The sequence below is a fragment of the Panthera tigris genome, chromosome D3, assembly GCF_018350195.1.
Source record: "Panthera tigris isolate Pti1 chromosome D3, P.tigris_Pti1_mat1.1, whole genome shotgun sequence".
NCBI classification, from domain to species: domain Eukaryota; kingdom Metazoa; phylum Chordata; class Mammalia; order Carnivora; family Felidae; genus Panthera; species Panthera tigris.
In genome coordinates, this window is record NC_056671.1 from 16,250,361 (window position 1) to 16,278,042 (window position 27,682).

General features: G+C 48.9%; 1 protein-coding gene across 3 annotated transcripts in view; it reads right to left on the reverse strand.

The window, feature by feature from the left end:
- Positions 1-14,474, reverse strand: part of PXN (paxillin) — a 47,881-nt gene extending 33,407 nt beyond the window's left edge. For 2 of the 3 annotated variants that reach the window (XM_042963230.1, XM_042963229.1), the window contains exon 1: positions 14,322-14,474. In XM_042963230.1, the coding sequence (XP_042819164.1) occupies positions 14,322-14,334 (13 nt within the window). In that variant the 5' untranslated portion in view covers positions 14,335-14,474. The remainder of the gene's footprint in view (positions 1-14,321) is intronic. The other variant, XM_042963231.1, reaches the window with a different exon arrangement.
- Positions 14,475-27,682: the final 13,208 nt, after the last annotated feature.

Here is a 27,682-nt window from a genome sequence, read left to right on the forward strand (position 1 = left end):
CTCTCTCTATCTCTCTCTCTAAAAAATAAACATTTAAAAAAAAATTTTTAAATAAAAAAAGAAAGAAAGAACCCAAGAACTGGAAAGCAACAAGACACTGGGCCAACAGACTGCTTGCTAGTCTGAGGAACACAAGGGACCCCAGACTTTTGTTCACCAAAGCAGAGGAGCTGAGGGGTGGCCACAAAGCAGGAAAGGCTCCCTTCCTTTTGCTGGGCCCACCAACCTCCCCTGGAGGGAGGGAGGCACTTCAGCTCACACCACAATCCCCAGTGGTTTGCTGGGGATTTTTTTTTTTAACACATATTTATTTATTTTTGAGAGAGAGAGAGAATGTGTGCAAGTAAGGGAAGGGCAGAAAGAGAGGAAGAGAAAGAATCCCAAGCAGGCTCTGCACTGTCAGCACAGAACTCGACATGCGGCTCAATCCCAAGAACCATGAGACCATGATCCGAACTGAAATCAAGAGTTGGACATTTAACCAACTCAGCCACCGAGGCACCCCTAGAAAAATAAACTTTAAAAGCAATGAAGGGGTGCCTAGGTGGCTCAGTCAGTTAAGCACCAGACTTTGGCTCAGGTCATGACCTCACAGTTTGTGGGTTCAAGTCCCGTGCCAGGCTCTGTGTTGACAGCTCAGAGCCTGGAGCCTGCTTCAGATTCTGTGTCTCCCTCTCTCTCCCTCTCTCTCTCTGCCCCTTCTTGGCTCACACTCTGTCTCTCCCTCTCTCTCAAAAATAAATAAACACTAAAAAAAAAAAAAAAAAAAGGCAATGAAGAGGGCGCCTGGGTGGCGTACTCAGTTAAGCGTCAGACTCTTGATCTCGGCCCAGGTCATAATCTCACAGTTCGTGAGTTCAAGCCCTACATCAGGCTCTGCGCTGATGGTGCAGAGCCTGCTTGGGATTCTGTTTCTCCCTTTCTCTGACCCTCCCCTGCTTGTGCTCTCTCTCTCTCTCAAAATAAATAAATAAACTTAATAAAAAAAATTTTTTTTAAAAAGCAATGAAGAGACATAAACTAAAAAGAACTGAAAATAGGTATGCAAATAAAAACTTGAACACAAAGGTTCACAAAAGCACAATAGCAAAAAGGTGGAAACTACCCAAATGTCCATCAACTGATGAATGAATAAACAAAATGCAGTATATATCCATACAACGTAATTATTATTCAGCCATAAAAAGGAATGAAATATTGATTCATGCTACCAACATGCATGAACCTCAAAACCATTACACTGAATGAAAGAAGCCAATCACAAAAGGCCACATTTTGTAAGATTCCACTTATATGAAACATCCAGAACAGGCAAATCCATAGAGACAGAAAGCAGATTAGTGTTTGCCAGGATCTGGGGGAGGGGGGAAGGGGGGAAAGACTGCTGAATGGTTACAGGGACTCCTTTGGGGGTGATGAAAATGTGCTGGGCTAGACAGAGGGGATGACTGCACAGACTGTGGATGTACTAAATGCCACAGAATTGTACACTTTATTTTTTTAATGTTTACTTATTTTTTGACAGAGAGACAGACTCCAAGCAGGAGAGGGGCAGAGAGAGAGGGAGACACAGAATCCGAAGCAGGCTCCAGGCTCTGAGCTGACAGCAGAGAGCCCCAGGTGAGGCTCAAACTCATGGACCTTGATATCATGACCCGAGCTGAAGTCAGATGCTTAACCGACTGAGCCACCTAGGCGCCCCTGAATTGTACACTTTAAAATGGTTAGTTGTATGTTATGTGAATTTCATCTTAATTTAAAAAAAACACAACACAGTGAAGGGTATGTGAATCATATGTATGCTTACATATCTATAAATGTACAGAAAATGGCTGGGAAAGATACACACCAAACTATTAACAATAGTTACTAGTTACCCCTGGTGGGAAAAGGACAAAGGACTTTCACTCTTGTATCTTTTTTTTTAATATATGTATATATAATAAGCATGTATCTTTTCGACATAAAAACTCTTACAAAAGGAAGTAACAGTATCAGATACAAAATGGCTTGAGAAGGGTCCCTAGAGAAAAGAAAGCTTAGGGGTACACTGTGGCAAGGTGTGTAGTTCTAGAAATGAGGAAAACTAGGACCCCACATATTCCCCAAAAAGGGCAAGAAAGAGGAAAAAGCACAGGTCTACTCTGCCTCTAAGTGTCCTGGACAAATGCTTTCTCCTCAGAGGACCTAAGTTTGTCCACCTATAAAACACATGGATTGAACCTTATAAACGACTTTCCGATGTTTTTACACGGTTATTTTCAATGTTTTAAAAAGCGGGGGTGCCTGGGTGGCTTAGTAAGTTCAGCATCTGACTCTTGGTTTCAGTTCAGGTCACCATCCCACGGTTCGTGAGTTTGAGCCCCAAACTGGGCTCTGCACGGACAGTGTGAAGCCTGCTTGGGATTCCCTGTCTCCCTCTCTACCCCTCCCTCTCTCTCTCTCTCAAAAATAAATAAATAAACTTTTCTTTTTTTAAGCCACAAAACTCCTTGTGCAATTGCAGTCTTTGATAAAAGTCCACTACATAAACTGATAAAAAGTGAGTCACTCTCACTGAGGAAGTTGACGGGCTGAAGATGCCCCGCACACACCCAGAGGGGATACCCTAAGACTCTTTCCAGTTCCGGAAGCGTCGGGAAGGGTCTATGGAAGACGGGATCAGTCCAGAGCCACAGAAAGGCGAGCACTGACCGATCACACCCAACAGAACACTCAGAGGACAAATCTCACAGGCAGAAGGAGCAGGGAGAGGAGGAAGGGCAGGGCAGAGGTGACGTCTAAGCTAGAGACACCAAAAGGCACTGCTACCAGCCAACAAACCAGCAAACCAAGGGTCCCTGGGGACAGGTGGACTAGGACACCCCCGGCCCCCAAGCCTGTGCGTGAAGCCAGGCAGAGAACAGCTGTCTCCAGGTCAGTGTTCCTGCTGCTCTTGGGGCACAAACAGGATGTTTGGAAGCAGATGACCACAAGTAACCACAGGAAGCTGTGACAACCACCTCCAGGTGACACTTCTCTTCTTTCCCCAGCTCGTTTCCCGCGTGACTGCCTCAGGCAGGCAAAAAGACTTCAAGTGCCGACTTCCCAAGAGTGACAAGGGGCAGGAATCCTTGGAAAGTTCAGGATAGAGGCGAGGAGGCCATCTGAGGTGGTGAGGCAGCGAGGAAATGAGGCCACCCCACTATCCCTGCAGCTCACCCCACGGGTGCAGCTAGGCTGACACTACTAAGAAATGGTAAGGAAACCACACATCCACTCATGGGGCCAAAACAGGCAGCCTGTGACCAAGCAAGAACTTTCCAAGAAGGGTAGCATGTGACCAAGCAAGCCCAGGAAGGTAGCCACGTCAGGTCTGTGAGGCACGAGTGTAGTTTTCCAGAAGCCATGGCCTCTCCTTCAAGCCCACCCCAGAGGGGCCAGCCTGACTCGGCTGTCCTGGAGCTTAGCAGTGATGAGAACCCACCCCAGTGGGTCAGCCAGGCCAGGAGTTCAGGGGTGGGGGATGGTAAATCCAGAGGAAACCAAGAGCAGGCCGTGGGACACTCCCATTTCCACCTAAGCAAGAGGAATGTTCCTGGAAACAGAGAGCAAGGAAAAGCCTGGCCGGGACTCTCTGAACCATTTCTACCTCCTAACGGGGCCCAGGGCTGACCTAACAGATCAACTGCCCCTAGAAAGGCACAGAGGCAGGCAGGGCAGCCCAACCAGTGAGCCAGCTTCTTGCTATTAGCTGGGCTCATTCAACTGACAAAAACCTCAGTTCATGGTCCAAAAAACCAAACTCTCCCTTTCTCTACTGCTCATAGGAGCCTCAGTGGCCTAGACCCATCCTTCGAGGCTTTGTAGGTGTCACGGAGCATCTTTCACTGGCTCTCTGTGACACCTCTCAAACATTAGTGTTAGATAAGCAATTAGTATAAACCAAGCCACGGAATGACCTCCTTCCCCAGCCACTTCCGCCCCAAAGCCACCAAAGAGGCTCTGGGGAAATGAAATGTCATTTAACCAAAACCCAACTTGACACCCCCAGCACTAGGGAACAGCCATTCCGTCCGCAGAGCTGCGCTCCCGGGCTTCTACCCCACGGGGCCAGGAAGAGTCCCAAATCACAACCTCCCAGGAGATAACCCATGTGAGATTCCTCCCTCAGACCAAGCTGAATGGTCAACCCGGCTCATGTGCACTAAATGTTCACCACCAAGGCCACAGCAAGCACAGGCAGCAGACTGGTGAAGTGGAGGGGTGACAGAGAAAGCCAAGGCCCCAAAGCAATATCTAGATTTGTCCAAGGAGGAATCATAATAACAATCGTTACTATTTATTAAGTGCTTTAAGGCATCTCAAGAAATGTGCCTGTTTCACCGAGGCTATGGGTGTAAGGTGACGGGCCACAGTCACACAGTTAGCAAGTGGCAGTAATGATTCAGACCCTGGAGTGGCTGATGTCAGAGCCTGCCTTCTGCCCATGGCACTAGACTGCCTCCCCACCAACCCAGAACCCAGAGGGTCTCTGGCTCAGATTCTCCAGCAGAAGAGGCGTGCTGGAGGTCTGGCATCACAGTGGGTGTCTGCAGTTCATACCCATTTAATCATCAACCACCACCAAATATTAAGCAACTGCAGACAGCGTAGCTGTCCTTGGCACTTAGCACCCAAGATCCCTCTCTTGAAGGGGCCTACCAGGCAGAGGGGAGACCAAAGAAGCCCCGTTTACATAGATTTGTTACACTGCCATGGGTGAGTCAAGGGGTTGGCTGGTCTGAACCAGAACAAAGCCGTCTCAAGGTGGCAGCTGCAGAGACCTTCCAGGAGGAGGAAGAGGGGAGATTGGTGAGGAGGAGGGGAGACAGGTGAGGAGGCAATTTTCTGCAACCTGGACAAAGATCCAGACTCTGTGTGGAGCTAAGTGCTTGGAAGTGGTCAGAAGTCACATCTCACTCAAGAATGCAGTTTGAGAAAGCCCTTAGATGGGGCGCCTGGCTGGCTCAGGCAGTGGAGCACGGGACTCTTAGTCTCAAGGTTGCGAGTTCGAGCCTCACAAGGGGGTAGAGATGACTTTTAAATAAATAAATAAATAAATAAAGTCTCAAAAAAGTTAAAAAAGGAAACCACTGAGACTTTGCAACTCCGTGTTTGCTATAAACCCAGGGCAGAAAGACAGAATTGTTTTGTTTTTTTTTTTTTAATGTTTATTTATTTGGGGGGTGAGGGGGGGGACAGAGAGAGGGGGACAGAAGATCCGAAGCAGGCTGCAAGCTGAGAGCAGGGGGCCCGATGTGGGGCCTGAACTCACGAACCATGAGGTCATGACCTGAGCCGAAGTCAGCTACTTAAGCAACTGAGCCATCCACAAGCCCCTGTACTGTATTTATATATTAAAAAAAAAAAAAAAAAAGCCATGTATAAGTTGACCCACACATTCAAACCTGTGTTGTTTAAGGGACAACTGTAATTTGGAATAATTTTTTAAGATTTTTTTAAAAGTTTATTTATTTATTTATTTTATGGGGCGCCTGGGTGGCTCAGTCGGTTAAGCGTCCGACTTCAGCTCAGGTCATGATCTCGTGGTCCGTGAGTTCGAGCCCCGCGTCAGGCTCTCTGCTGACCGCTCAGAGCCTGGAGCCTGTTTCAGATTCTGTGCCTCCCTCTCTCTGACCCTCCCCCGTTCATGCTCTGTCTCTCTCTGTCTCAAAAATAAATAAACATTAAAAAAAATAAAATAAATTTTTTTAAAAGTTTATTTATTTATTTTGAAAGAGACAGAGACAGTGTGAGTGGGGGGAGGGGCAGAGAGAGAGGGAGAGAGAGAATCCCAAGCAGGCTCCTCGCTGCCAAGGCTAAGCCCCACGAGGGGCTCCAACTCAGGAAACCATAAGATCATGACCTGAGCCAAAACCAAGAGTCCTACGCTTAACTGACTGAGCCACCCAGGAGCCCCTAGGACATTTTTAAATACTACCAAGGCCAAGCAGGCCAAAATCCAACCTGTGATTCCAGTATGAAGAACCAAAAAGAGAATGGGTTTGGTGCCAGAAGATCTAAGGTCAGGCTCTAAGGTCAAGCTCTTGCATCAGGATTTGTGGTGATACTGGGTGTGTCTGCTTCCTCTGAGTCCCTTGAGCGGCAGTTACAGCTTCCTCCTCTGTAACAGGGAAAACTATCTCTCACTCCAAAGGGTTTTTGTCAGAATAGCATCAAAAATGAGGAAGCACGTGAAAATGTTGCCTAAATCTCAAAGTGTTGCACAAAGGCCCATGATTTCACACAGGCCCAGAGAAGAGAGGGGACAGTAACAGAGAAAGTAGACAATGGATGAGGCCAAGAAGAGAGAGTGAGAAGGAAATGAGCTGGGTCTTTGCTGGCGTGCAGGCCGGAAGAATCTGCACAATAGAATCCACGTCAGGGGTGGAAATATAAATTTAGGAGTCGCCAACACACAAGTGAAAAAAGAGGTCACGCAAGCAGATAAACTGACCTAGGTACCTAGGAGAAAAACAGGGAGCCAGCAGAAGCCTCTGGAATAACACAGAGGTGCACCCCCACAAAGGGATCAGAGAAGGAATCTGGGGGGTGGAGGGGTCTGTAGAGAAGTGGATCTCAAGGGAGGGAGGGGGAAATATGGCCACTAAAGGATAGGATGTAGGGGCACCTGGGTGGCTCAGTCAGTTAAGCATTTGCCCTCGGCTCAGGTCCTGATCTCATGGTTTGTGAGTTCGAGCCCCACATCGGGCTCTCTGCTGTCCACAAAGAGCCCACTTCAGATCCTCTGTCCCCTTTTCTCTCTGCCCTTCCCCAACTCGTTTTCTCTCTCTCTCTCTCTCAAAAAAAAAAAAAAAAAAAAAAAAAAAAAGGGATGCACTCTTAGCAAAAGAGAAAACATGAAAGAATGGTTCAAGCTGTGTTAAAAACAGAAAAGGAGCAAAGAAGGGGTGAGGAAGTTGGAAGAGCAGGCAGGTAAAGAGAGGGAACCAGAAGAAAAAGGGACCCACAGATGGCTACGTGGGGTCTACCCTGAAGGGGTGTATGGGGGGAGAGAGGCACCGGAGGTCATAACAGGTGTTGGGGTGGAAAGAGATGTGTGGGGCGAATGAACAGACAGCCAGGGAGGGTGTCCCTGCTGTGTGCCACACACTCCCACATCCCTGGTCTCCCGTGGACTCAGGAGGCAGGAGGCAGGAGGCAGGAGGCAGGAGGCAGGAGGCAGCCACCTTCCAACAGGACTTTTCTGTTGTCGGGAGACCCAGGTCTCCATAGCTCATTCGAAAGGATACACAGACTGCTGTCCAGAGGAGTCTCGGCAGTCTGAGGATCCGTGAGCTAAACCGAAAAGAGCCCCCCAGAGGCTTCCACCCACCTCCGAACTCACCCAGGGTTCCACTATTCAAAACAGCTGGAAATGTGCGCCCCCCTCTCCCCGAGAAGAAAACAGAACAGAACATGGCTGTCTCTGCCAAGTGAGTTCTGAATAAGCTGCATTCCATTTCATTAAAACAATTACCTGAGTCCCAGCCAAGAATTACATACAGCTTCCTCACAGCACCACCCCTCCCCCCCCCATAAAACACACATCGTGCTGCGTTTCAAACAGGCAGAGAAAGGCCATGACGCACCACTCTGAGACCTCACTAGGAAGATCCCTCGATCCCTACCAAGTGGCCAGCCTGTGCATCCTTGCATGCCGGCAGACGGACACGAGTCTCAAAGAAGACCCTAGAGTGAAGTGCTCCCCTTACAAGAGTCTGCCCAAAATGTTTCTAGTGGGCACCAGGGCCTCAAAGCCAAGGGGGCTGCTGGCACCGGAATCCAGCTCTTTCTCCCAAACACATGGGAGGCCCAAGTGGCCCAGCCTTGAGTCAGCACAGAACAAGAGGGACCTGGGAGTGGGGATTCCAGGAGTGGGAACCTGAAGTCTGGAGAACTGGACGGCTAGATCTGGGCTGCAAGGAAGAGCCCGGGGCCACTCTGGCCCATGCTGCCCACAGGCTAGTGGTGTCCTTTTGGCCACAGATAAGAGGTTCATGATGTGAAGCAAATGGCATTTCACCCCCTCCCCCAGGCTCCAGCTGCCCAGAGGCTCTTCTTCTGTAAAGGCCTTGCTCTGCATCCCACCCAGGCAACCCTCTCCAAACTCCAAAGCAGAGCCCAGCATCCCCCTCGCCCTGACCCTGGTCTCATTAATGTCACCACACCCAAAATAACCCCGGAGGCTGCCTCCACACTGTGGAAGCTGTCTGCCTCTGGCTGGCCCTGTCCTTTTTTCTGCACAGGTCGCCATGGCTATGTGCCCCCACCCGAGCTGAGAGTTAGTTACCAGTCATTCTCATCCCAGGCCCCCTTGGCTCCTGTCTACCCACGCAGTCACCGCCTGCACAGAGTCACGGGAGGCCAAGAGTCACAGGTAAACACTTATGAACACCCCTGGCTGAATAACCCTGAGCCCACTAAGGAAAAAAGCAGTGTCTTCTTACTTTTTCCAACTTTTTTTCATGAAAGTGTCTAAACATACAGAGAAGTTGAAAGACCAATACAATGAGCACCCATATGCCCTCTACCTAGTTTCAGTCATTAATGTTTTGCCATTCTGGGGGCGCCTGGGCGGCTCAGTTAAGTGCCCAACTCTCGATCTCGGCTCAGTCCGTGATCTCGAGGTTTGTGAGATGGAGCCTCACATTAGGCTCTGCACTGACAGTGAGGAGCCTGCTTGGGATTCTCTCCTGCTCTCTCTGCCCCTCTCCTGCTCGTTCTCTCCCTCCCTCTCTCCCTCTCTCTCTCAAAAATAAATAAAAGCATTAAAAAATTTAAAAACATTTTTTGCCATTTTATATAAACACACATACATGTGCTTAGGAGCTCTCTCTGTGTATACGTATGTATACATCCACTTTTTTTATTCCACCATTTAAAACTGAGTTGCAGACATCATGACATTTTACTCCCAAATACTTTTAACATGCACCTAACAATGACAATATTCTCCCATAAAACCACAATACCACAATCACACAAGAAATAAGCATTAAAAGGCTGTCTTTAAGGGAAAACTTGGCCACCGGGGGCTCTGCGGGGCCTGGCCAACCACACATTCAGCCTGCCACTGGCCCAGCATCCACGGCCTCCCTGGAGAGGCCATCCCTCAGCCCCACTGGTTAGGCAATCAATTTGTTAGTTGGAAGATTCATCAGGACGTGAATGCACATTTCAGGCCAGATGTGAGACTCCCAACAAGACCCCAACTGAAGAGGAAAAGTGGACGTCAGGGCTGAGGAGGTTCTGGGCCTATCCTGAGTGAGGAGATACCCCTTTTCATCAGGTGCTTTGTCAAGGTTTCTGGGAAACCTCAGCCCCCTAATTCTTTCTCTCTGTCTCTCCCTTCCAGAGTACGTCTTCAATTTTCCTCCTTAAAAGTTTTCAACAACTTTCTGCTCTGGAAAAGCATTGGTGCAGCAAAGGACAAACACCTGAATGAAGACAGGAGCAAATCTGTATGGAGCAGGGGCACAGAGAGCTTGATTCCAACCAGAGAAGCCACAGGGAACAGGAAGGAAGAAGACGGATATGGGACACCGAACAGAGGATGAGGCGTGTGGGGAGGAACCAGGAAAGATGTTTAGCATCTAGAAATGTAACACAATCAAACCAACAGGCAACCAAGATCCGATCCAGTATCACGAGCAGAGGTGTAAAAATGGTTACAAGCCCGACTCTGCATTTATTTTTTTTTTAATTTTTTTTTTAAAGTTTATTTATTTTTGAGACAGAGAGAGACAGAGCATGAATGGGGGAGGGGCAGAGAGAGAGGGAGACACAGAATCGGAAGCAGGCTCCAGGCTCCGAGCCATCAGCCCAGAGCCCGACGCGGGGCTCGAACCCACGGACCGCGAGATTGTGACCTGAGCCGAAGTCGGACGCCCAACCGACTGAGCCACCCAGGCGCCCCTCGACTCTGCATTTAAACCCCAGCCCTGCTATTCTCTAGTTAACAGAACTTGGGCAAGGGGGCTAACCCTCTCTGTGCCTCAGTTTCCCCATCTGTAAAATGGGTAGTAGTAGTAGTACTAAGAACAGAACCTGTGCCTCCTGTGGCCAACAGGAGTCAATGAAACAATGTGTGTAAAGTGCCCAGCACAGTGCCTGCACATAATAAGTGCTCTCATTAAACATTTAAACATTATGAGAAAGAGTTCTACAGATGTTTGTTATTATTAGTGAAGGTGCTGAGACCAGGACAACACAGGGAAGAGCTGGAACGAGTGTGAAGGTAGGAGGAAGTCTTTCAACTCTCTGGCCTCGGAGCAAGGTAACAGGCCCTTGCCGGGTCAGCACACTCCATGCAAAACGTGAACATGGCGGAGAGGCGCTGCGTGAGTGCCTCAGCAGTAATTCTGGCTTTTCGTAGGCCTCTCCTGCCAAGGACCCCCCCAGCCTCCCAACGCAGGGCCATCACTGGGGAAGCTGGAAGCAGTGCTTCGATGTTCTCTTGGAAGACCTCCAACCCACAATGGCAGAGCAGCCCAAACCTCTCCACACTGCGCTGAGGCTGTCCAGACAGCAGACAGCTAAGCACAACAGAAAGGGCACCTGCTTAGGACTCAAACACACCAGGGTCTGGAGCCCAGCTCTGCACCTCACTGGTGCATTGCCCAGAAGATCTGGTGTTGACGAAGAACACAACATCACTCCACAGCTGCCCCTGCCACAGGCCCAGCAGCTGGATGCCCTGACCCTGGCCTAACACACAGAGACACCACAGACAGACAAGCCTGAAGTCCAGACTTTCCATGGAAACAGGGAGGCTCCGTAGTCCGGAATGCCCCAAGCAACTCCCCTGCCCCCCTAACACTCCCCCTAAGGACAATGAGGCACTGTTTTTCAGAGGGTCCAGACTGCTGAGAAGCTGAAGGAAGACATGTCCAGATTCTAGAAGCAACTGGGCATTGCCAACAGCTGGCTGTCCCCCCTAGAAGAGATGGGAAGGCAAAGCTATCAAGGTCTGAATTGGACCCACCCTTTGCCACAGAGGCCATTTCCTCGGGATGGCTCCCAGCACACAAATTTCAAAGGTAACTAGCAATTACTCAGCAGGCTCAAGGCTCATCCTCCGGTTAGTCACCTCACTGAGCATTTAACCTTATTATGATTTTGATGACCAGATCTGGAATTGGATCAGTCTGGGTTCCAATCCCAGCTCCCCCCAGTGAACCTCCCAGAGCTCAGGTTTCCACATCTGCACAGTGGAGATAAAACATCTCTCTCTCTCTCTCTCTCTCTCTCTCTCTCTCTCGGAATGACGGTGATCATACCCATAAAGTGCTGAGTCTGATGCCTGTCTCCCATCAAGCACACGTGACTATTACTGGACCGCAGCTGTGGTCACAGCCCCCAAGTGCACTAAAGAACATGAACGAGGGAGAGTGAGGAGTTGGGTCGGAAACGGTAATCAGAGTGCATCTCAGTGTTGTGGGAGCTCTGTCCAGGAAACTCCAGCCAGAACTCAACAGGGCGAACTCCGGGCCAAACCAGCGTCTAAACAGTAATGGGAAAAGCCACCAGCAGCCACCCCGCAGCACAAAGCAGAGAGAACACACAGGCAAGGGCAGTGTTGATGTTTTTCTGCCCAAAGAGCTATAAATTCGTAACTTATTAAACAGCACGTGGTGAGTCTGTCACCAGCAGCTAAGGGGAGGGAAGAGTTCCCCAATTTTTGTTTTGAGACCCAAAAAAACAAAGTCACAGCAGAGTCTCTGCCCCCTCTAGCCTTGGCCACAGGACAGACCATAAACTCTCCCATTTCAGGGACCAGGAGGCTCACAGCTGAGAGCACTCTCAGGAGAAAAATCAAAATAAGCAGGCTGGCCTTTGTGTCCACCCAAACTAAGGAAAACAGCTGACAGGCAGTGTGTTGAGCAGCCATCCAGACAGCTGATGGGGCCTGAGCACAGAGGCAAATTCCTCTCCCCTTCCTGCTCGCCCCATTGCTCCCACCCCGGGGCTCTGGGACTCCAGGGCAGCCAGGCACGGCTGGCCTCCCGGGAGCTGAGGCCCAGGAAGTCCGGCAGCCCGGAAACAACTGCAGAGTCTGTGCTGGAAGGCAGCAGAAGTTACAGGTGGCAGCCGTCACCCCCTGAGACTCCTCCTTCACATGCTGCCTACCCCCCTCCTCAGGAAGAAAGGCCTCTTGGTCCACGAGAGCTGCGGGACCGGGCTTCTCTCTAGTCATGGTTTTGTCATTCTGTGGCTGTGCAGCCTTGGACAAGTGAATCACCCTCTCTGACTCCCAGTTTTTCCCATTCATAAAAGGCAGGCAGTGATGACAGCAGTGGCCCTAAGGGGCTCTTATGAAGGGCTGCTGTGAGAGCGGGACATGCTGAGGTACGGGGAAGCCCTCCATAAACTGCAAATTTCAATTCCTGTCACCCCCTATACCACTCTCCTCTCTTTCCCTGAGACAAGCTCAGTCTCCTGGCCCCAAATGGAAGACCATCAGGGGACAGGAATTCTGGACTCCAACAGCAAACTCTACAAAACCTTCTCGGACCTTCAAACAGCACTGTGTGGAAGGGACTGCACAGAAGCAACAGAACCACATCAGCATTTTAGAAACTGTAACTCTGCTCCCCAGTTCCTGCTGGGAGAGCATCGAGACTTTCAGATCCTGATACTAAACCTATCCCCCCCAGCCCCCTTCAGCTTATCTTTTATGTGGGGGGAAAAAAAAAACCTGCCTGCAAGGCATGCCAACCTGGTGTTGGAAAAATGGGTGCCAAGCCTGACCCGAAGGCAGAGAACTATGCTTGGCAGGCATCGCACTCCACAAAACAGGCAGGACTGGACACCATCCCCAGCGCCAGGATCTCTCAGCAGCGCCCTGATCTTTTTGAAAAGGAAGCTGGCGGTCTTCCTCCCTGTCCGCTTGGAAGTCCAGTACCTACAAATAGCCAGTCTTAACTTAGTGCCCTGTGCGCTTGGGGGAGGCCCGTCAGTGCTGTCTGATGAATCTGCTCCTCAGAGCCTGGGACAGAGAAAGCATCAATGGTCACACAAGCCACCCACAGTCCAGAGAGGGAAGACAAGGCTCCTACAGAGAAGAAACTCCCCCCCCCCCCCCCCCCCCCCCGCCCTCACCTCCCCAGCTCGGAGGCCCTCCAGCTACAGGCATGAAGGGGAGGGACAGACAGTGAAGAAGTGAATCCTCTCACCATAGGGTTCAGGCCACTCAAGGCATTCCTAGAACCCTGGCCTCAACCCCCTCGGGTTTCGTGTCTGGTTTCAGGAGATACTTTCCCCTGCCCTAACACCAGGTCTACACAGCACTGAAAAGGGTAGTTCTGGAGCTCCGATAACAAGAAAACAGTAAAACTCTGTTCTGGGCATCCTGTCCTCTTTACCTGCGTGGCCTCCAGCAAGGTTTGATGCTAGGGGGTGGGGGGAACTCTGCCAGCCCCGGACGAGTCCAGAGATGGCCATACCTCGGGGCCCACTTCCCACCGCATTCCCCTGGCACTGCACCAGAATCTGGGAGTGGGGGAAGAATCATGTCTCCCCAGCTTACTCTTCTAGGATTAGGCTGATCTGTGATAGGAAAGGGGAGGGGCTGGCCCACAGAGTGGACAGGACAGTCAGCGAAATGGAGTGAGCAGCCCATGAAACAGGGTGCCCAGACCTGGGGTGGGGGGGTGGTTAGTGGGGACAGATGAGAAACTTGTCTTTGTGGGGGTGTGGTCATCGGAGGCTCATCTCTAACTTGTGAAATGAAAAGGGTGGGCTTGGAGGGGCTATCCCTGAAGTGGGGGTGCCAGTCTGTGAAGTGGGGTCCTCAAAGGGGTGAGAGCAGGTCCTGGAAATGAGGGACCAACCAGGAGTTCAGGCAGCTGTTCCCCGAGTTGGGCGGCCGATCAGTGAGGTGGGGGGTGAGGGAGCGGTCTGTGAAGGGAGGGTCCCACAGCGGGGGGGGGGAGGTGGTGCTGTGCCGGCAGCGGGGGTCCGTCCCTGGGGCGGACGGGGCGGGTCCCCGAGGCGCAAGCTGGCCCCTGAGGCTGGTCTGGGAGATGGGGGTGGGTCCCCGAGGTCCCGAGTCCGGAGGTGGAGCCGTCCCCGAGGCGGGGGGTGGCGGCTGTGAGGACCGCGGCGGGGCCGGCCTGGCAAAGGACTCAGGCCGGGCCCGGGATCCCGGCCCAGCGGAGCTCCATCAGGCAGCGAGCAGAGCCAGGACCCGGGCCGCCGGAGGAGGGATCCCGCAGCCCCCGCCGCCAGCTCGCTCCCGCCCGGCCCGAGGCCGCGCGCCCCTCGCACCCTCCTTCCTCGACCTCCCGCTCACTCACCGAGGTCGTCCATGGCGGGACCGCGGGCGCCGGGAGCCGGCTCGGCGTCGCGCTCGCTGCCCGTCCCGGGGCCGCTCCTCTCCGCCCCGCAACTTTTCCGCCGCGAGCCTCGGCCCGGAACGGAACGAGCCGCCGCCGCGCGCCCCCGCGCCCGCCGCGTGCCCCGCCCCCGCGAGCACGCGCGCTCCGCCCCCCACCCGCGGTCGCCCCCGCGAGCAAGTTGGCCCCGCCCCGTGCGCACGCTAGCCCCGCCCCGCCGCAGGCCCGCGAGCGCGCGCCCAGCCGGCGGCGGGCCACGCCGGGCGGGGAGGCGGCGCCCCCTAGCGGCCCAGCTGGCGGACGGCGGCCCCCACCCCCCTCACCCCGCCCAGGCCTTCCGGCCCTGCTGTCAGCCTTTCTGTCCGTCTCAAAGTCACAAGCCTGACCGTCTGGCTGACAGATCCATCTCCTGTCTTGACATCTCAGTCTGATCTGTGTCTGTCCATCCATCGGTCACTCAATCATCACATATCAATCCACTGGAGAGTCAGATTTGTCCACCTGTCTGTCTACCTACCAGTAGGTCATCTCCCAGGAGGACCATAAATCAGTACCAGGCAAAGCAGGGAACCTTTGGAGGACCTTTCTTGGGGTTGCCCTCTGGACCGATGGCAGTGCAGCTTGCAATCCAGCCTTTGGGGCCAGATCCAATACTTTCTTCTTTTTTATTTTTACATTTATTTATTTTTGAGAGACAGAGAACAAGTGGGGGAGGGGCAGAAAGAGAATGAGACACAGAATCCAAAGCAGTCTCCAGGTTCTGAGCTACCAGCACAGAGCCCAGAGCCCCACGTGGGGCTCAAACTCACAAACCTCGAGATCATGACCTGAGCCAAAGTTGGTCGCCTAACCGACTGAGCCACCCAGGACCCCCTGGATTCAATACTTTCAAAGTTATATATCCTTTAATCTTCCACCTGTCTACCCTCCCTAGAGGGAGACCTTTCCAAATCTCTGCAAGGAGCAGAGGGGACCCCACCTTAGATATAAAGGGGAAGACTTCAAGGAGATAATACCCAGTGCCAGGCACAGTTTCCTGAAACACCCACTCACTCAGAGATCCGGTAATAATAACAGCTGCGGTTCATGGAGTGCCAGATACTATACAGCTATTATCTAAGTTAATTCTCATAGAGGCAGTTATTACTATCAGCCCTTCCCCATTCTTTGCAAAGGGCAATGGTAGTTTGTTGATTCTATATAAAAATACCCTGAAAGCAACACTTCAAGTTCCCCTGCCCACAAGAATCCAGCCCCCAAGCCCCTCTGGGTCAAGTCAGATCCTCCAGGAAGCAGATGTTGAAATAGAGTTGGTGGCCGGCGGGGGTGGGGGTCAGCGGCGGTAACGCCCATGAAGGAGAAAGAGGAAGAAGCAGAATTGGACAAGGGCTCATCTGACAAAGATAGACAACCTATCAGGGAGCACCAGAACAAAAACTCATTAGAGGATCTCCATTGGGCAGAAGTGTTCAAGCCCCAGGACCCCCAGCATGTTCAGCCATTGGCTGGGGATGCCCTGGAAGAGTGTAGCCTCTTCTCGATCTGAGTGACAAGTTCTTTCTTAAAGGAAGAACCAGGCAGCTCACTTTTGGCTACCAGGTCCTCCTATGTTAAAATTCAAGAGCCAAGGCTGCCCTTCCAACACCTGTAATGTACCTGTTTTGTAAGCACTACTCACTACTGCAGTTTACATTTAGTGGTGGGATTCTTGGATCAATGTCTCGCACATGAGGACAGGAACCATGTCCATTTCAGCTCACCACATAGCCTTTAGCATGTGCATGGCTTATAGGAGGTGCTGCTCAATATATATTTTCTGAACGACTAGTGGGCACTATACCTGACACTTGGAACAAAGCAAACCACATAGTCCCTTTCCTCAGAAAGTTCACAGTTTAACTGAAGAAACAGAAAATAAGTAGTGAGGTCATTCATTAACCACTCAAAGGTGAGACATTTAACGGTGCCTGCACTGTACCAGAAGCTGTGCTCAGGGTGGGGATACAGCGATGAATAAATCTGATATGGTGCCTGCCTTCTTCAGGTTTATAGTCCAAAAGGGCAGGCAGAAAAGCAAACAGGCCTGTATGAAGGATGGCTAGTCTCACATCATTCCCCACTGCTTAGAACAGCATATGCAAATGTCTGTGGGCAAGACAGCGGCCAAGGTGCATTGAACTAGAAGGAATTCGCAGCATGAAATATGAGGCAGGGAGTGATAATAGGAAGATAGACGGGTCACCAGGGACATATTTTTTTATGTTGCTTACAGGTTGATACAGTTACATTTAGGATATAGTGGATTAGATAAAACATTAATTTACTTGTTTCTTTTTATCTTTTTTAATATGGCTACTAGAAAACTGTAAATTACATATATGGTTTGCATTTTGTTTCCACTGGATATGTCTGAGTTAGAGAATGCTTAGTGGGCCATTATAAGTATGCTTCCTAAAGATTAACATGCATTGACAGACAGTGCTGAATTCAAGGTCCCCAGGGTGAGGAAACAGCCCCGGAGAAAGCAGATCCTCCAGGGTCATTCCATCGCCAAATGAGCAGAGGCCCATCTAGTCTGTGGATTATCTCTGTGCTGCTCCTTCTGCCCCGATGGCTATGGATGTCCCAGCACAGTGGTGCTTGTATTCAGTAGCATGGGGTAAAGGTTAAGTGCGTATTGGTCAGGCAGAGGGACTCCACCTAGGTTCAAACCTCAGCTATGCCACTTGCTGGTGGTGAAAATCTCTGGCCATTTGCTCTCTGCGCCTCAGTTTTCCTCCTCTGCAGTTAGACGAATAATAGCCACCTCCCTGGGCACCTGGGTGGTGGCTCAGTTGGTTAAGCGTCTGACTTCACCAAAGTTTGAGCCCGCATTGGACTCCACATGGTGCAAAGCCTGTTTAGGATTCTCTCTTTCTCCATCTCTCTCTCTCTCTCTCCCCTCCCCTACGTGCACACTCTCTCTCTCTCTCTCTCTCAAAATAAGGAAACTTTTAAAATTAAAAAAAAAAAAAAAGCCACCTCCCAGAATCATCGTAGGACTAAATGAAATACTACACATTTAGGACTTAGAAAGGTCCTTGTTATCAGTAAGCACTCTCTGGCTCCACTCTACCCACTAGAAACAAAATGCAAGCCACATATGTAATTTAAAACTTTCTAGTAGCCATATTAAAAAGGTAAAAGCAACAGGTAAAATGGATATTAACGTATTTGATGTAATCCAAAATATCCTAAATATTCTCATTTCAACTTTTAATCAGTATAAACAACGTCAGAGATTTCTCACTTTTTATTTTTCATGTGAAGTCTTCGAAATCCAGTATGTATTGTGCATTTAGAGCACATCTCAGTTCGACCAGCCACATTTCATTTCAAGTGCTCAGTAGCCACATATGGCCAGTGGGGACCCCGTGGGACAGTGCAGCTTTAAATGTGAGCTGGCATCATTATTTGGGGGGATATCAATCTAAAAGCCATTTCCTTAGAAAATCACTCCCTGACCTGCAGGGCCCCTGTTATTAAGATCTTTTTTTAGGGCCCTGGAAGCACTCTTGAGAATTATAATTAAACAGTTCCTATGCACTGGTCGTTTGCATTTTCCCATCTCATACGTACTAGACTCTAGACACCAGGAAGGCAGAGACCATGTCTTAATAGTGCACTGACTGACACGCAGAAGAAAGAAGGGATTCAAGGGGGAAAAAAAAAGATTTGGAAAGGTGAGTCACTTGGGTGGCTCAGTTGGTTAAACATCTACCTTTTGGTTTTGGCTCAGCTCGTGATCTTGTTCATTAGTTCAAGCCCCGCATTGGGCTCTGTGCTGCCAGCATGGAGCCTGCTTGGGATTTCTCTTTCCCTTTCTCTCTGCCTCTTCCCAGCTCTCTCTCTCTCTCTCTCTCAAAATAAATAAATAAAAATAAATTAAAAAAAAAAAGATTTAGAAAAGTAAATTCCAGACCTTACAATATAGATGTGGAAGTTTTCTTTATACTAGTTGTTCACTGTAGGAAGAGATTTAGGGGAAAAAAACAAAACAAACAGATCAACTAAAAGATAAAAATTAAATGTCCGTAATGTAAAAAGAGCTTGGCATGCATCCTTAATTATTTCCTGAAGATTGTTTCCTAGGAGTGGAAGTGCTGTATCAGAAATTAAGTGCTCTGTTTGTCGGTGTTTTTGCTGAGTGTTGACAAAGTGCTGTCCATCCCAGTTGTGTCCAGATAAATGTATAATCGATATTTCGTGAGCACCGACTGGTGCACAGTACCTTAGAGTGACCCCATGAAGAATCCCCCTTCCCCTCGGATGGGGTACAAGTACCACCAGAGGAATGAGAGATGTGTAAATGGTACACAGATAGAGATTTCTCATTTTTTAAAAATTTTTTGTAATGTTTATTTATTTTTGAGACAGAGAGAGACAGAGCATGAACGGGGGAGGGTCAGAGAGAGGGAGACACAGAATCTGAAACAGGCTCCAGGCTCTGAGCTGTCAGCACAGAGCCCGACGCGGGGCTCGAACTCACGGACCGCGAGATCATGACCTGAGCGGAAGTCGGCCGCTTAACTGACTGAGCCACCCAGGAGCCCCAAGATTTCTCATTTTTTAAAAACATTTTTTAATGTTTATTTTCAAGAGAGAGAGATCGAGCATGAGTGGGGGAGGGGCAGAGAGCTAACTGAGCCACCCAGGTGCCCCGAGAATTCTCATTTTAATAGTTACGTATTCATGTGTATTAGAAAATTACCTAAATAGCCCATAAAACCACTATAGCTGTGAAGTGTGCAGGTCCACTTATACGTGGATGTTTTTCAATAAATACAGTATTGCAATTTAGGATGAGGCCAAGTTAAATGAAAAAGTAGGTCATTTACAGAGAAATATTTAAAGTTACAGCGCAGTGAGTTCTTAGTGACAGCAGAACTGGTGATGGAGCTTGGGACCCTTCCCGATGCACAGCCACTCCTCAAGGGCACTGCGTGGTTGAAGGAGTTGAGCTGCGACAGAGAAGCACTGCGGGGGGGCGGGGGGGGGGTAACTGAACAATGAAACTTAAAGGGAGACCTCAGCTGAAATCCCAGCTTCCCCGTTACCAGTCTCCTCCATAAGGTGGCAGCGGTGAGTCTTCTTCTCGGTGACTGACAACTCCGTACCTGCCTGGGGAGGGAGGAATTTCACACAAAGAATCACTGGGACAGAAGGGATCTCAAGAGACCGTCCAGGCTTTCGGTGGGTGAAGGGGGCTGGGCTTCTGCTCCAAAGCTGCTCCACCCTCTGTGTCCCCATGTCAGCTAAGGGCCCCACATGTTGACAGGTGCACACCTGGAAGTCATCACTAGTCCCCCTTGTCCTCACCTCCCACAGCCAGTCCTGCTCACCACCTACCAAGGGTAATCCGCAGCCCTCTCCTATTTCCACCTCCAATGACATCTCTGTAGTGGCGACAAAGCCACCACCTGGGATTACTGCACTAAGCTCCAAACTGGCCTCCTGGGGCCTATTTTCCACCCAGAAGCCAATGGTATCCTTTTTTAAAAATCAACTTTATTAGGGCACCTGGGTGGTTCAGTCGTTAAGGGACTGATTCTTGATTTCTGCTCAGGTCATGATCTCATGGTTCATGAGTTCAAGCCCCGCGTTGGGCTCGGCACTGACACAGTGCGGAATGTGCTTGAGATTCTTTCTCTCTCTGCCCCTCCACTTCTTTCTCTCTCAGAAATAAATAAATAAGCATTTTTAAAAATCAACTTTATTGAAGTATAATTTATACCTAATAAAACGCACCTGTCTCAAGTGTACTAGTTCAATGGGCTTTGATAGATGTTTACACCCATGTAACCACTGCCTCAATCAAGATACAGAACATTCCATTGCTCTTTCCTGCCTCTTGCATTTGATCCCCTATCCTCTGACTGCTGGCCCCAGATAACCACTGATTTGCTTTCTGTGACTAGAGATTACTTTGGATTTTCTTTATAATGTATTTACAGAAACAGAATCATACAATATGTATTCTCTTTTTTGCATGGTGTGGGGAGGTCTGGCTTCTTTGCCCCAACATGTTCCTCAGATTCAACCACGTTGTATGCACCAAGAGTTTGCTCTGCACCTGGGTGGCTCAGTCAGTTAAGCTTCCGACTTCAGCTCAGGTCATGAGCTTTGAGTTCAAGCCCCACGTTGGGCTCTCTGCTGTCAGTGCAGAGTCCACTTCAGATCTTCTGTCCCCTCTCTCTCTGCTCCTCCCCCGCTTTCGCTCTCTCTCAAAAATAAACTTAAAAAATCTTTATTTATTTTTGAGAGAGAGTGCACCTGTGTGTGGGGGAGGGGCACAGAGAGGGGGAGTGAGAGAGAGAACCCCAAGCAGGCTCCACACCGTCAGCATGGAGCCCGACGAGGGGCTCGAACTCACAAATCATGAGATCACAACCTGAGCCAAAATCAGGAGTTGGACGCCCAACCGACTGAGCCACCCACGTGCCCTGAGTTTGCTCCTTTTTTTGCAGAGTAGTACTCCTTTGTATGGATGTGCCACTTTGGTTCCCCACTGTCCTACTGATGGATATTTGGGCTGTTTTTCCAGTTCTGGCCACTATCAATAAAGCTGCTATGAACATTCTTAGCGAAGTCTTTGTGTGGACATATGTTTTCCTTTCTCTTAGATAATCACCTAGGAGTGGAATGGCTGGGTCACAAAGTAATGTCTAAAAAATGTACATTGTCACATTATTATTCCCTTGCTTCACCAGTTCAGTGATTTCCTGTTGCACTGCGAATAAACCCAAAATCCTCACCAGGATCTCCAAGGCTACACCCCAGATCTTGTCTTCTTCGTCTTTCCTGATTCATGTTGCTCTGTTATGTCCCTCGAGCACCGCAAACTAGTTCTGACTTTGGAGACTTCACAGCTGCAAGACTCCTTCTGGAATGTTCTTCCCAGATCTTGGCACGGCTGTTCCTGCTCATCACTGAGGTTTCATTTCACGAGTCACCTCTGTGGGTCCTGGACATTTTATCTACAATCCCTCCACCCCCCTCATCAGACCCTATATCCCTCTATGCTGGTTTATTTTAATTACTTTCACCTTTTGACATTATGTTCTATATTTATTTGTTTACCTGTTGATTATGTGTCTCTCCCTCCCCCATTAAAATGTCAGCACTATGAGAAGAGGGACTGGGCTTATCTTCTTCACCGGTGTCCAGAATGGCAGCTGTTTGGTAAATATTATTTGAAAGAAGGAAAGAGTGGGGACACTCCGAGGCATAAAGAGATGTGTTGCCTGGGCTGTGGGCTTAGTTGCATGCTCAGGATGAGACCCCAGCCTCAGCCACTCCACCACAGACCGTTCACAGAGTTTCCCAGGACTGACAACAAAGTCTCAGGTACTGGGACCTTAGCCGCAGTGCTGTTTTTTTGTTTGTTTTTTTAAGATTTAATTTTTAAAAAATATTTTTTAATGTTCATTCATTTGAGGGGGGAAGGGGCAGAGAGAGGGAGACACAGAATCCCAGAATCTGAAGCAGGCTCCAGGCTCCAAGCTGTCTGCACAGAGACCAATGTGGGGCTCAAACCCATGAACCGTGAGATCATGACCTGAGCTGAAGTCGGATGCTTAACTGAATGAGCCACCCAGGCGCCCCTTTAAGATATAATTTTTAAGTATTCTGTATACTCAACGTGGGGCTCCAACTCATGACCTCGAGCTCAAGAATCACACATTCTACCGGGCCAGCCAGGCGCTCCTGCGGTGCTGTTTTTAAGAGCAGAAGACGGGAAACAACCCAAATGTCCATCCACAAGGGAATGGTTAAATAAACTACATACAGTCCTACAATGGAAAACTGTGTAGCCACAGAAGAGATCCAGGAAGATCATTATGTACTAATATGAAACAGTCTCCAAGATCTAAAAAATAAAACTGAACAGTGTGTGTAACATGTGTACCATTTGTGGGGGAAGGTGGGAAACAATATATTTGTTTATGAGATGCTCCTATATGCTGAGAGATCTGGAAGAATACATAAACACTATCGTTAACTGGCAGGGGGTGGGGGAGTGGGAGCAAAGTGGTTGGGGGTCAGGAGTGCGAAGCAATTTCACTAAATACCCTTTTGAGTCTTCTGAACTTTTTTTTCTGAGAGAGAGAGAGAGAGAGAGAGAGAGAGAGTGTGTGTGTGTGTGTGTGTGTGTGTGTGTGTGTGTGTGCAAGTGAGCAGGGGAGGTGCAGAGAGAGAGGGAGAGACAGAATCCCAAGCAGGCTCTGCACTGTCAGCACTGAGCCTGATGCAGGGCTTGATCTCATGAACCGTGACATCATGACCTGAACTGAAATCAAGAGTCAGACCCTTAACCACCTGAGCCACCCAAGCACCCTATTGAATCTTCTGAACTTTGAACCACATATGTGATCTTACCCATTCCCATAATGAATTAATATTTTTTTTATTTTTATTTTTTAACATTTATTTTATTTTTGAGACAGAGAGAGACAGAGCATGAATGGGGGAGGGTCAGAGAGAGGGAGACACAGAATCTGAAACAGGCTCCAGGCTCTGGGCTGTCAGCACAGAGCCCGACTCGGGGCTTGAACTCACGGACTGCGAGATCATGACCTGAGCCGAAGTCGGCCGCTTAACCGACTGAGCCACCCAGGCGCCCCAAATTAATATTTTAAAAATAGGGGCACCTGGGTGGCTCGGTTGGTTAAGTGTCCGACTTCAGCTCAGGTCATGATCTCAAGGCTGATGAGTTCAAGCCCCACGTTGGGCTCTGTGCTGACAGCTCGGAGCCTGGAGCCTGCTTCAGATTCTGTGTCTCCCTCTCTCTCTGCCCCTCCCCTGCTCACATTCTCTCTCTCTCTCTGTCTCTCTCTCTCTCTCTCTCTCTCTCTCTCTCTCAAAAATAAACATTTTAAAAAATAAAAATAAAAAATAACATTAAAAATAAAACACAGGGCCACCTGGGCAGCTCAGTCAATTGAGCATCCAACTCTTGATTTCAGCCCCACATCGGGCTCTGCACTGAACGTGGAGCCTACTTAGGATTCTCTCTCTCTGCCCCTCCCCTCCTTGTGCTCTCTCTCTCTTTCTCTCTCAAATAAAAAAATAAAATAAAATAACATTGTAAATATGACACTGCAGGTGTTTGCATGAAGGGGAACCAATAGCTTAAGAGTGATTCAATTGAGGTTTGGAAATATTTCCTGGAAAAGAGTGAACACTGACCTGATTTTTGAAGAACAGGAGGCAGTTGGTGGGAAGGGCATTCCAGAAGGGGCTGGTCTTCAAAAGAGCCCCAGAGTAAGGGCAGCAAGAATGAAAGGTTCCAGCCTCCCCTGCTTATCTCTCCAGGTGGTTTAGAAGGTGAATCCTAGCAGGCACTTCAGTCCTCTGGGAGGAACCCTTAGGGTCCAGAAGTCATAAGACAGACAAGGGTTTAAATCCCAGCCTTGCCACCTGCCAAGTGTGTGACCTTGGGCATGATACTTCATCTTTCTGAGCCTCAGTTTTCTCATCAGTGAATGTGTATGAGGTTGCAGGTGTAATATGTATCTGGGTGGTTTGGGGCAAGTGGCTTAACCACTCTGAGCCTCTGTTGCCTTAACTGTAAAATCTGGATAATAAAACATATGCCTCCCAAGGCTGTTATGTAGATTGAACAACAAGAAAAGTGCAGAAAAAGAGCTGAGAAATTAAAGCTCTAATTATCATGGGAGAACCAAAGTGGGACTTTAGGGCTGGGAGAGAAAAGGACAGATTTGGGAATCTATCCAGCCACCAAAGGGTTGCAGAATCAAGATTGTGAGTATTATTAATAATATTAATACTTGTCATTACAGAATCATTATTTGGAATAATTATTTTTATTTTTTAAATTAAATTTTTTTTGAGAGAGAGAGAGAGAGAACGAGCAGAGGAGGGGCAGAGAGAAAGAGAGGGAGACACAGAATCTGAAGCAACTCCAGGATCTGAGCTGTCAGCACAGAGCCTGATGCGGGTCTCAAACCCACAAACTGTGAGATCATGACCTGAGCTGAAGTTGGATGCTTAACTGACTGAGCCACTCAGGTGCCCCTATTTTTATTTTTTAAGTTTATACATTTTGAGAGAGAGAAAAGACCAGCAGGGGAGGGACAGAGAGAGAGGGGGACAGAGGTTCTGAAGCGGGCTCTGTACTGCCACAGAGCCCTATGCAGGGCTTGAACTCATGAACCAGGATATCATGACCTGAGTCAAAGTCAGACAGTTAACCGACTGAGCTACCCAGGCACCACAAAATAATAATAATCTTTAAAAAGAATAATCATTGGAAACATTTACTGTTTGACATGTGGGATGCACCGTGCTATCTTTTACATCACCTCATTTAATCCTTGCAAAAATCTAATGGGGGTTTCATGCCTGTTTTACAGGCCAGGAAATTGAGGCTTGTAAGTGAAGTCACCTGCCAGAGGCCACATTAGGTTCAAAGTGGTAAAGTTAGGTTTCAAAGCCAGGACTCTCTGACTTGAGAGTCCATGGGCCGGCTCGTGAATGGGAGCATGGGGGGGTGGGGGGTGGGGGGCGGGTGTTGCCGATTGTTGGCAAGTTGGAGCTCCCCAGCTGGCTTGGACACAGTGCCTTAGGAAGGCCCTGCTGCCTCTGAATTGGGAGGGAAGACATGGTCTGGGTATCTTACCATCCTGCTGAAATAATCCTTCAGGATACCAGCATAAAACAGTGATTTTCTCTGACCTCTAACCTCATCAGGGGACCCAATATGTCTACTTTCTCCCTTCTCAGCTCCAGTCACAGAGAATGATTTTCAATTCCTCTGGAGGCCACATCCCCCAGGCTCCAGATGCCTGCAGGTGCTGTTACTCCTGCTAAAATTCATCCTGTTCTCTTTGGCCAGGGTAACTCCTCTCCTTTGGTTCACAGCTCAGCTAACCCCTCCTCCAGGAAGCTTTCCCTGACCACCACCCAGGCTTAGATGATTGGTCCCACAACCCCTACCAAAGCATTCAACTCTGTGTCAGGCCCCAGCAGAAGCACTTTTCATTCAATACTGACAATATCATGCAATACTCACAAAATCTCTACGGCACATCAGAAACATCTGGGAAACTTTAAAATATATACATTTTTGCCCAGAACACTAGCCCTCAGAAACTCAGATTTAATTGGCTTAGAATACAGCCTGGACACCAGGATTTTTAAAAGCTTGCCAGCCAATTCTTGTACACAGCCAGGATGGAGACCCGCTGGCCTCTGAGATGGATGAGATCACGACACTCCTTTTACAGCCAGGGAAACTGAGGCACAGAGAAGTTAAGGAAGTGGCCTAGGGTCACATAGCTAGCAAATAGTGGAGTAAGGATTTTAACCCAGTTGAAAGTCTGGCTTCAAAGCTTCATAGAAAAAAAGTCAATTGGTTTTAGTTAATTTCCCCAGCAATGGAGAGCCAGTTCTCTTCTGAGCCAGACACTGATGGCCCCTCCGGCACAGGATATTTTTAACCTCGAGAAGCCAGAGATTCTTGCAGACAGTCTGCAGTGATTTGGACACTAAGAAGATTGTTTGGGGGCTAGTGAGTCCTTTTCTTGCTGAGATAGCCCTCGGAGCCCAGGCTTTCTGTGCTCTGGAGCCAGGGGGTCCAGGATGGCTGGGGCAACAGGATGGGAGGGTGGGGTAAGTGTTGGCTCCACAGGAGCTGATGTTTCCAAAGATATTTCCCTACATGGTGGAGGGGGATGGGGTCAGGATTACCTCACCCAACCCAGACTCTTCTCCTTGCTCTCTGTCTGGAAAGGAGCTGGGAATAAACAAGTGTTGGAACTGGATGTGAATTCATGTCCCTCCCTCTTTCCTTCCCTAACCGGGTGGAGCCTTGTGAAATCTACAGAGCACGTCCAAACATATACATCAAACATTCTCCAGATGCTCTCCCTACGTGGCTTTGTGGGCAAATACTGGTATAGTTTTGGGGAAGCTGACTTGGGGGCACTTCGCAAAATGCAAAATACACATGGCCTTTGTGCAGGCGATCAGACTTACAGAGAATTTTCCTAGAAATATCCCATGAGCAGGCAAAGCTGTACATCCAAGGATGTTCATTGGAGCATTGCTTATAATCAGGAAAAACTGGAAACATCCCAAATGCCCGTGCATAGGCATTTTCCGAAAGGAAAAGGAAATGGTGAACTGTATGTAGAGTATAATTCAATGTTTGTTAACAATTATGTTAATATAGGAATAGAACAATTTGGAGGAATAGTCTCATCTACCTGTGACTTTCTCTTCTAGTGGTTGAAGTGGGATTATGGGGGGGGGGTGGTGGGAGTCTTTGACTATCTCTTCATATATATAGGATGTTTGGATTTTACATACAAACATGCAATAATTTTGTAACCAGAAAAAAATTAGGTTGAAAAATAGAAAACAATATGTTAAAATCACATGGATTCACTTTAAAACAGCTAATTTTATGTTACGTGAATTTTACTTCAATTTAAGAAAAAAGTCATTGCAACTCAAATTACCCAGCCAAAAGAGGATTCTGATAGAGCTGAGAGCAAAATATCACATGGATATTTTATAAAATTTACCTTTTTTAAAAAATAAAAACATCATTTTGTTTTCCTTAAGCTATTTGTTCATCTTTCCAGTGGTTTTTCCATGCTTTTCTCTCTTGTGTTTGCTTACCAATTAGTCATTATTTTACTTACTTGCTATTATAAATTCTAAAAAACTCACTCCCACCCACACCCCCACACCACATGGGTCAGTGTTTGCCAGAGGATCCTCTGACATTCTCATCAACACAAAATTTGCCATGGGAGGGAGCACCATTGTCTATTTCCTTCAGACCTGGTTTGACACCCTGATTAGCCATCCTGGCAACCAACTAAGGTGGGAAGAAATGGTTGGGGCGCATTTCCAGATCACACCATCAAGGATACTTATATTGTGGGGCGCTTGGGTGGCTCTGTTGGTTAAGCGTCCAACTTCGGCTCAGGTCATGATCTCGTGGTCCATGAGTTTGAGCCCCGTGTCAGGCTCTGTGCTGACAGCTCCGAGCCTGGAGCCTGGTTCCAATTCTGTGTCTCCGTCCCTCTCTGCACCTCCCCTGCTCACATTCTGTCTCTCTCTCTTAAAAAATAAACATTAGGGGCACCTGGGTGGCTCAGTCGGTTGAGCGGCCGACTTCGGCTCAGGTCATGATCTCGCACTCCGTGAGTTCGAGCCCCACGTCGGTCTCTGTGCTGACAGCTCAGAGCCTGGAGCCTGTTTCAGATTCTGTGTCTCCCTCTCTCTGACCCTCCCCCGTTCATGCTCTG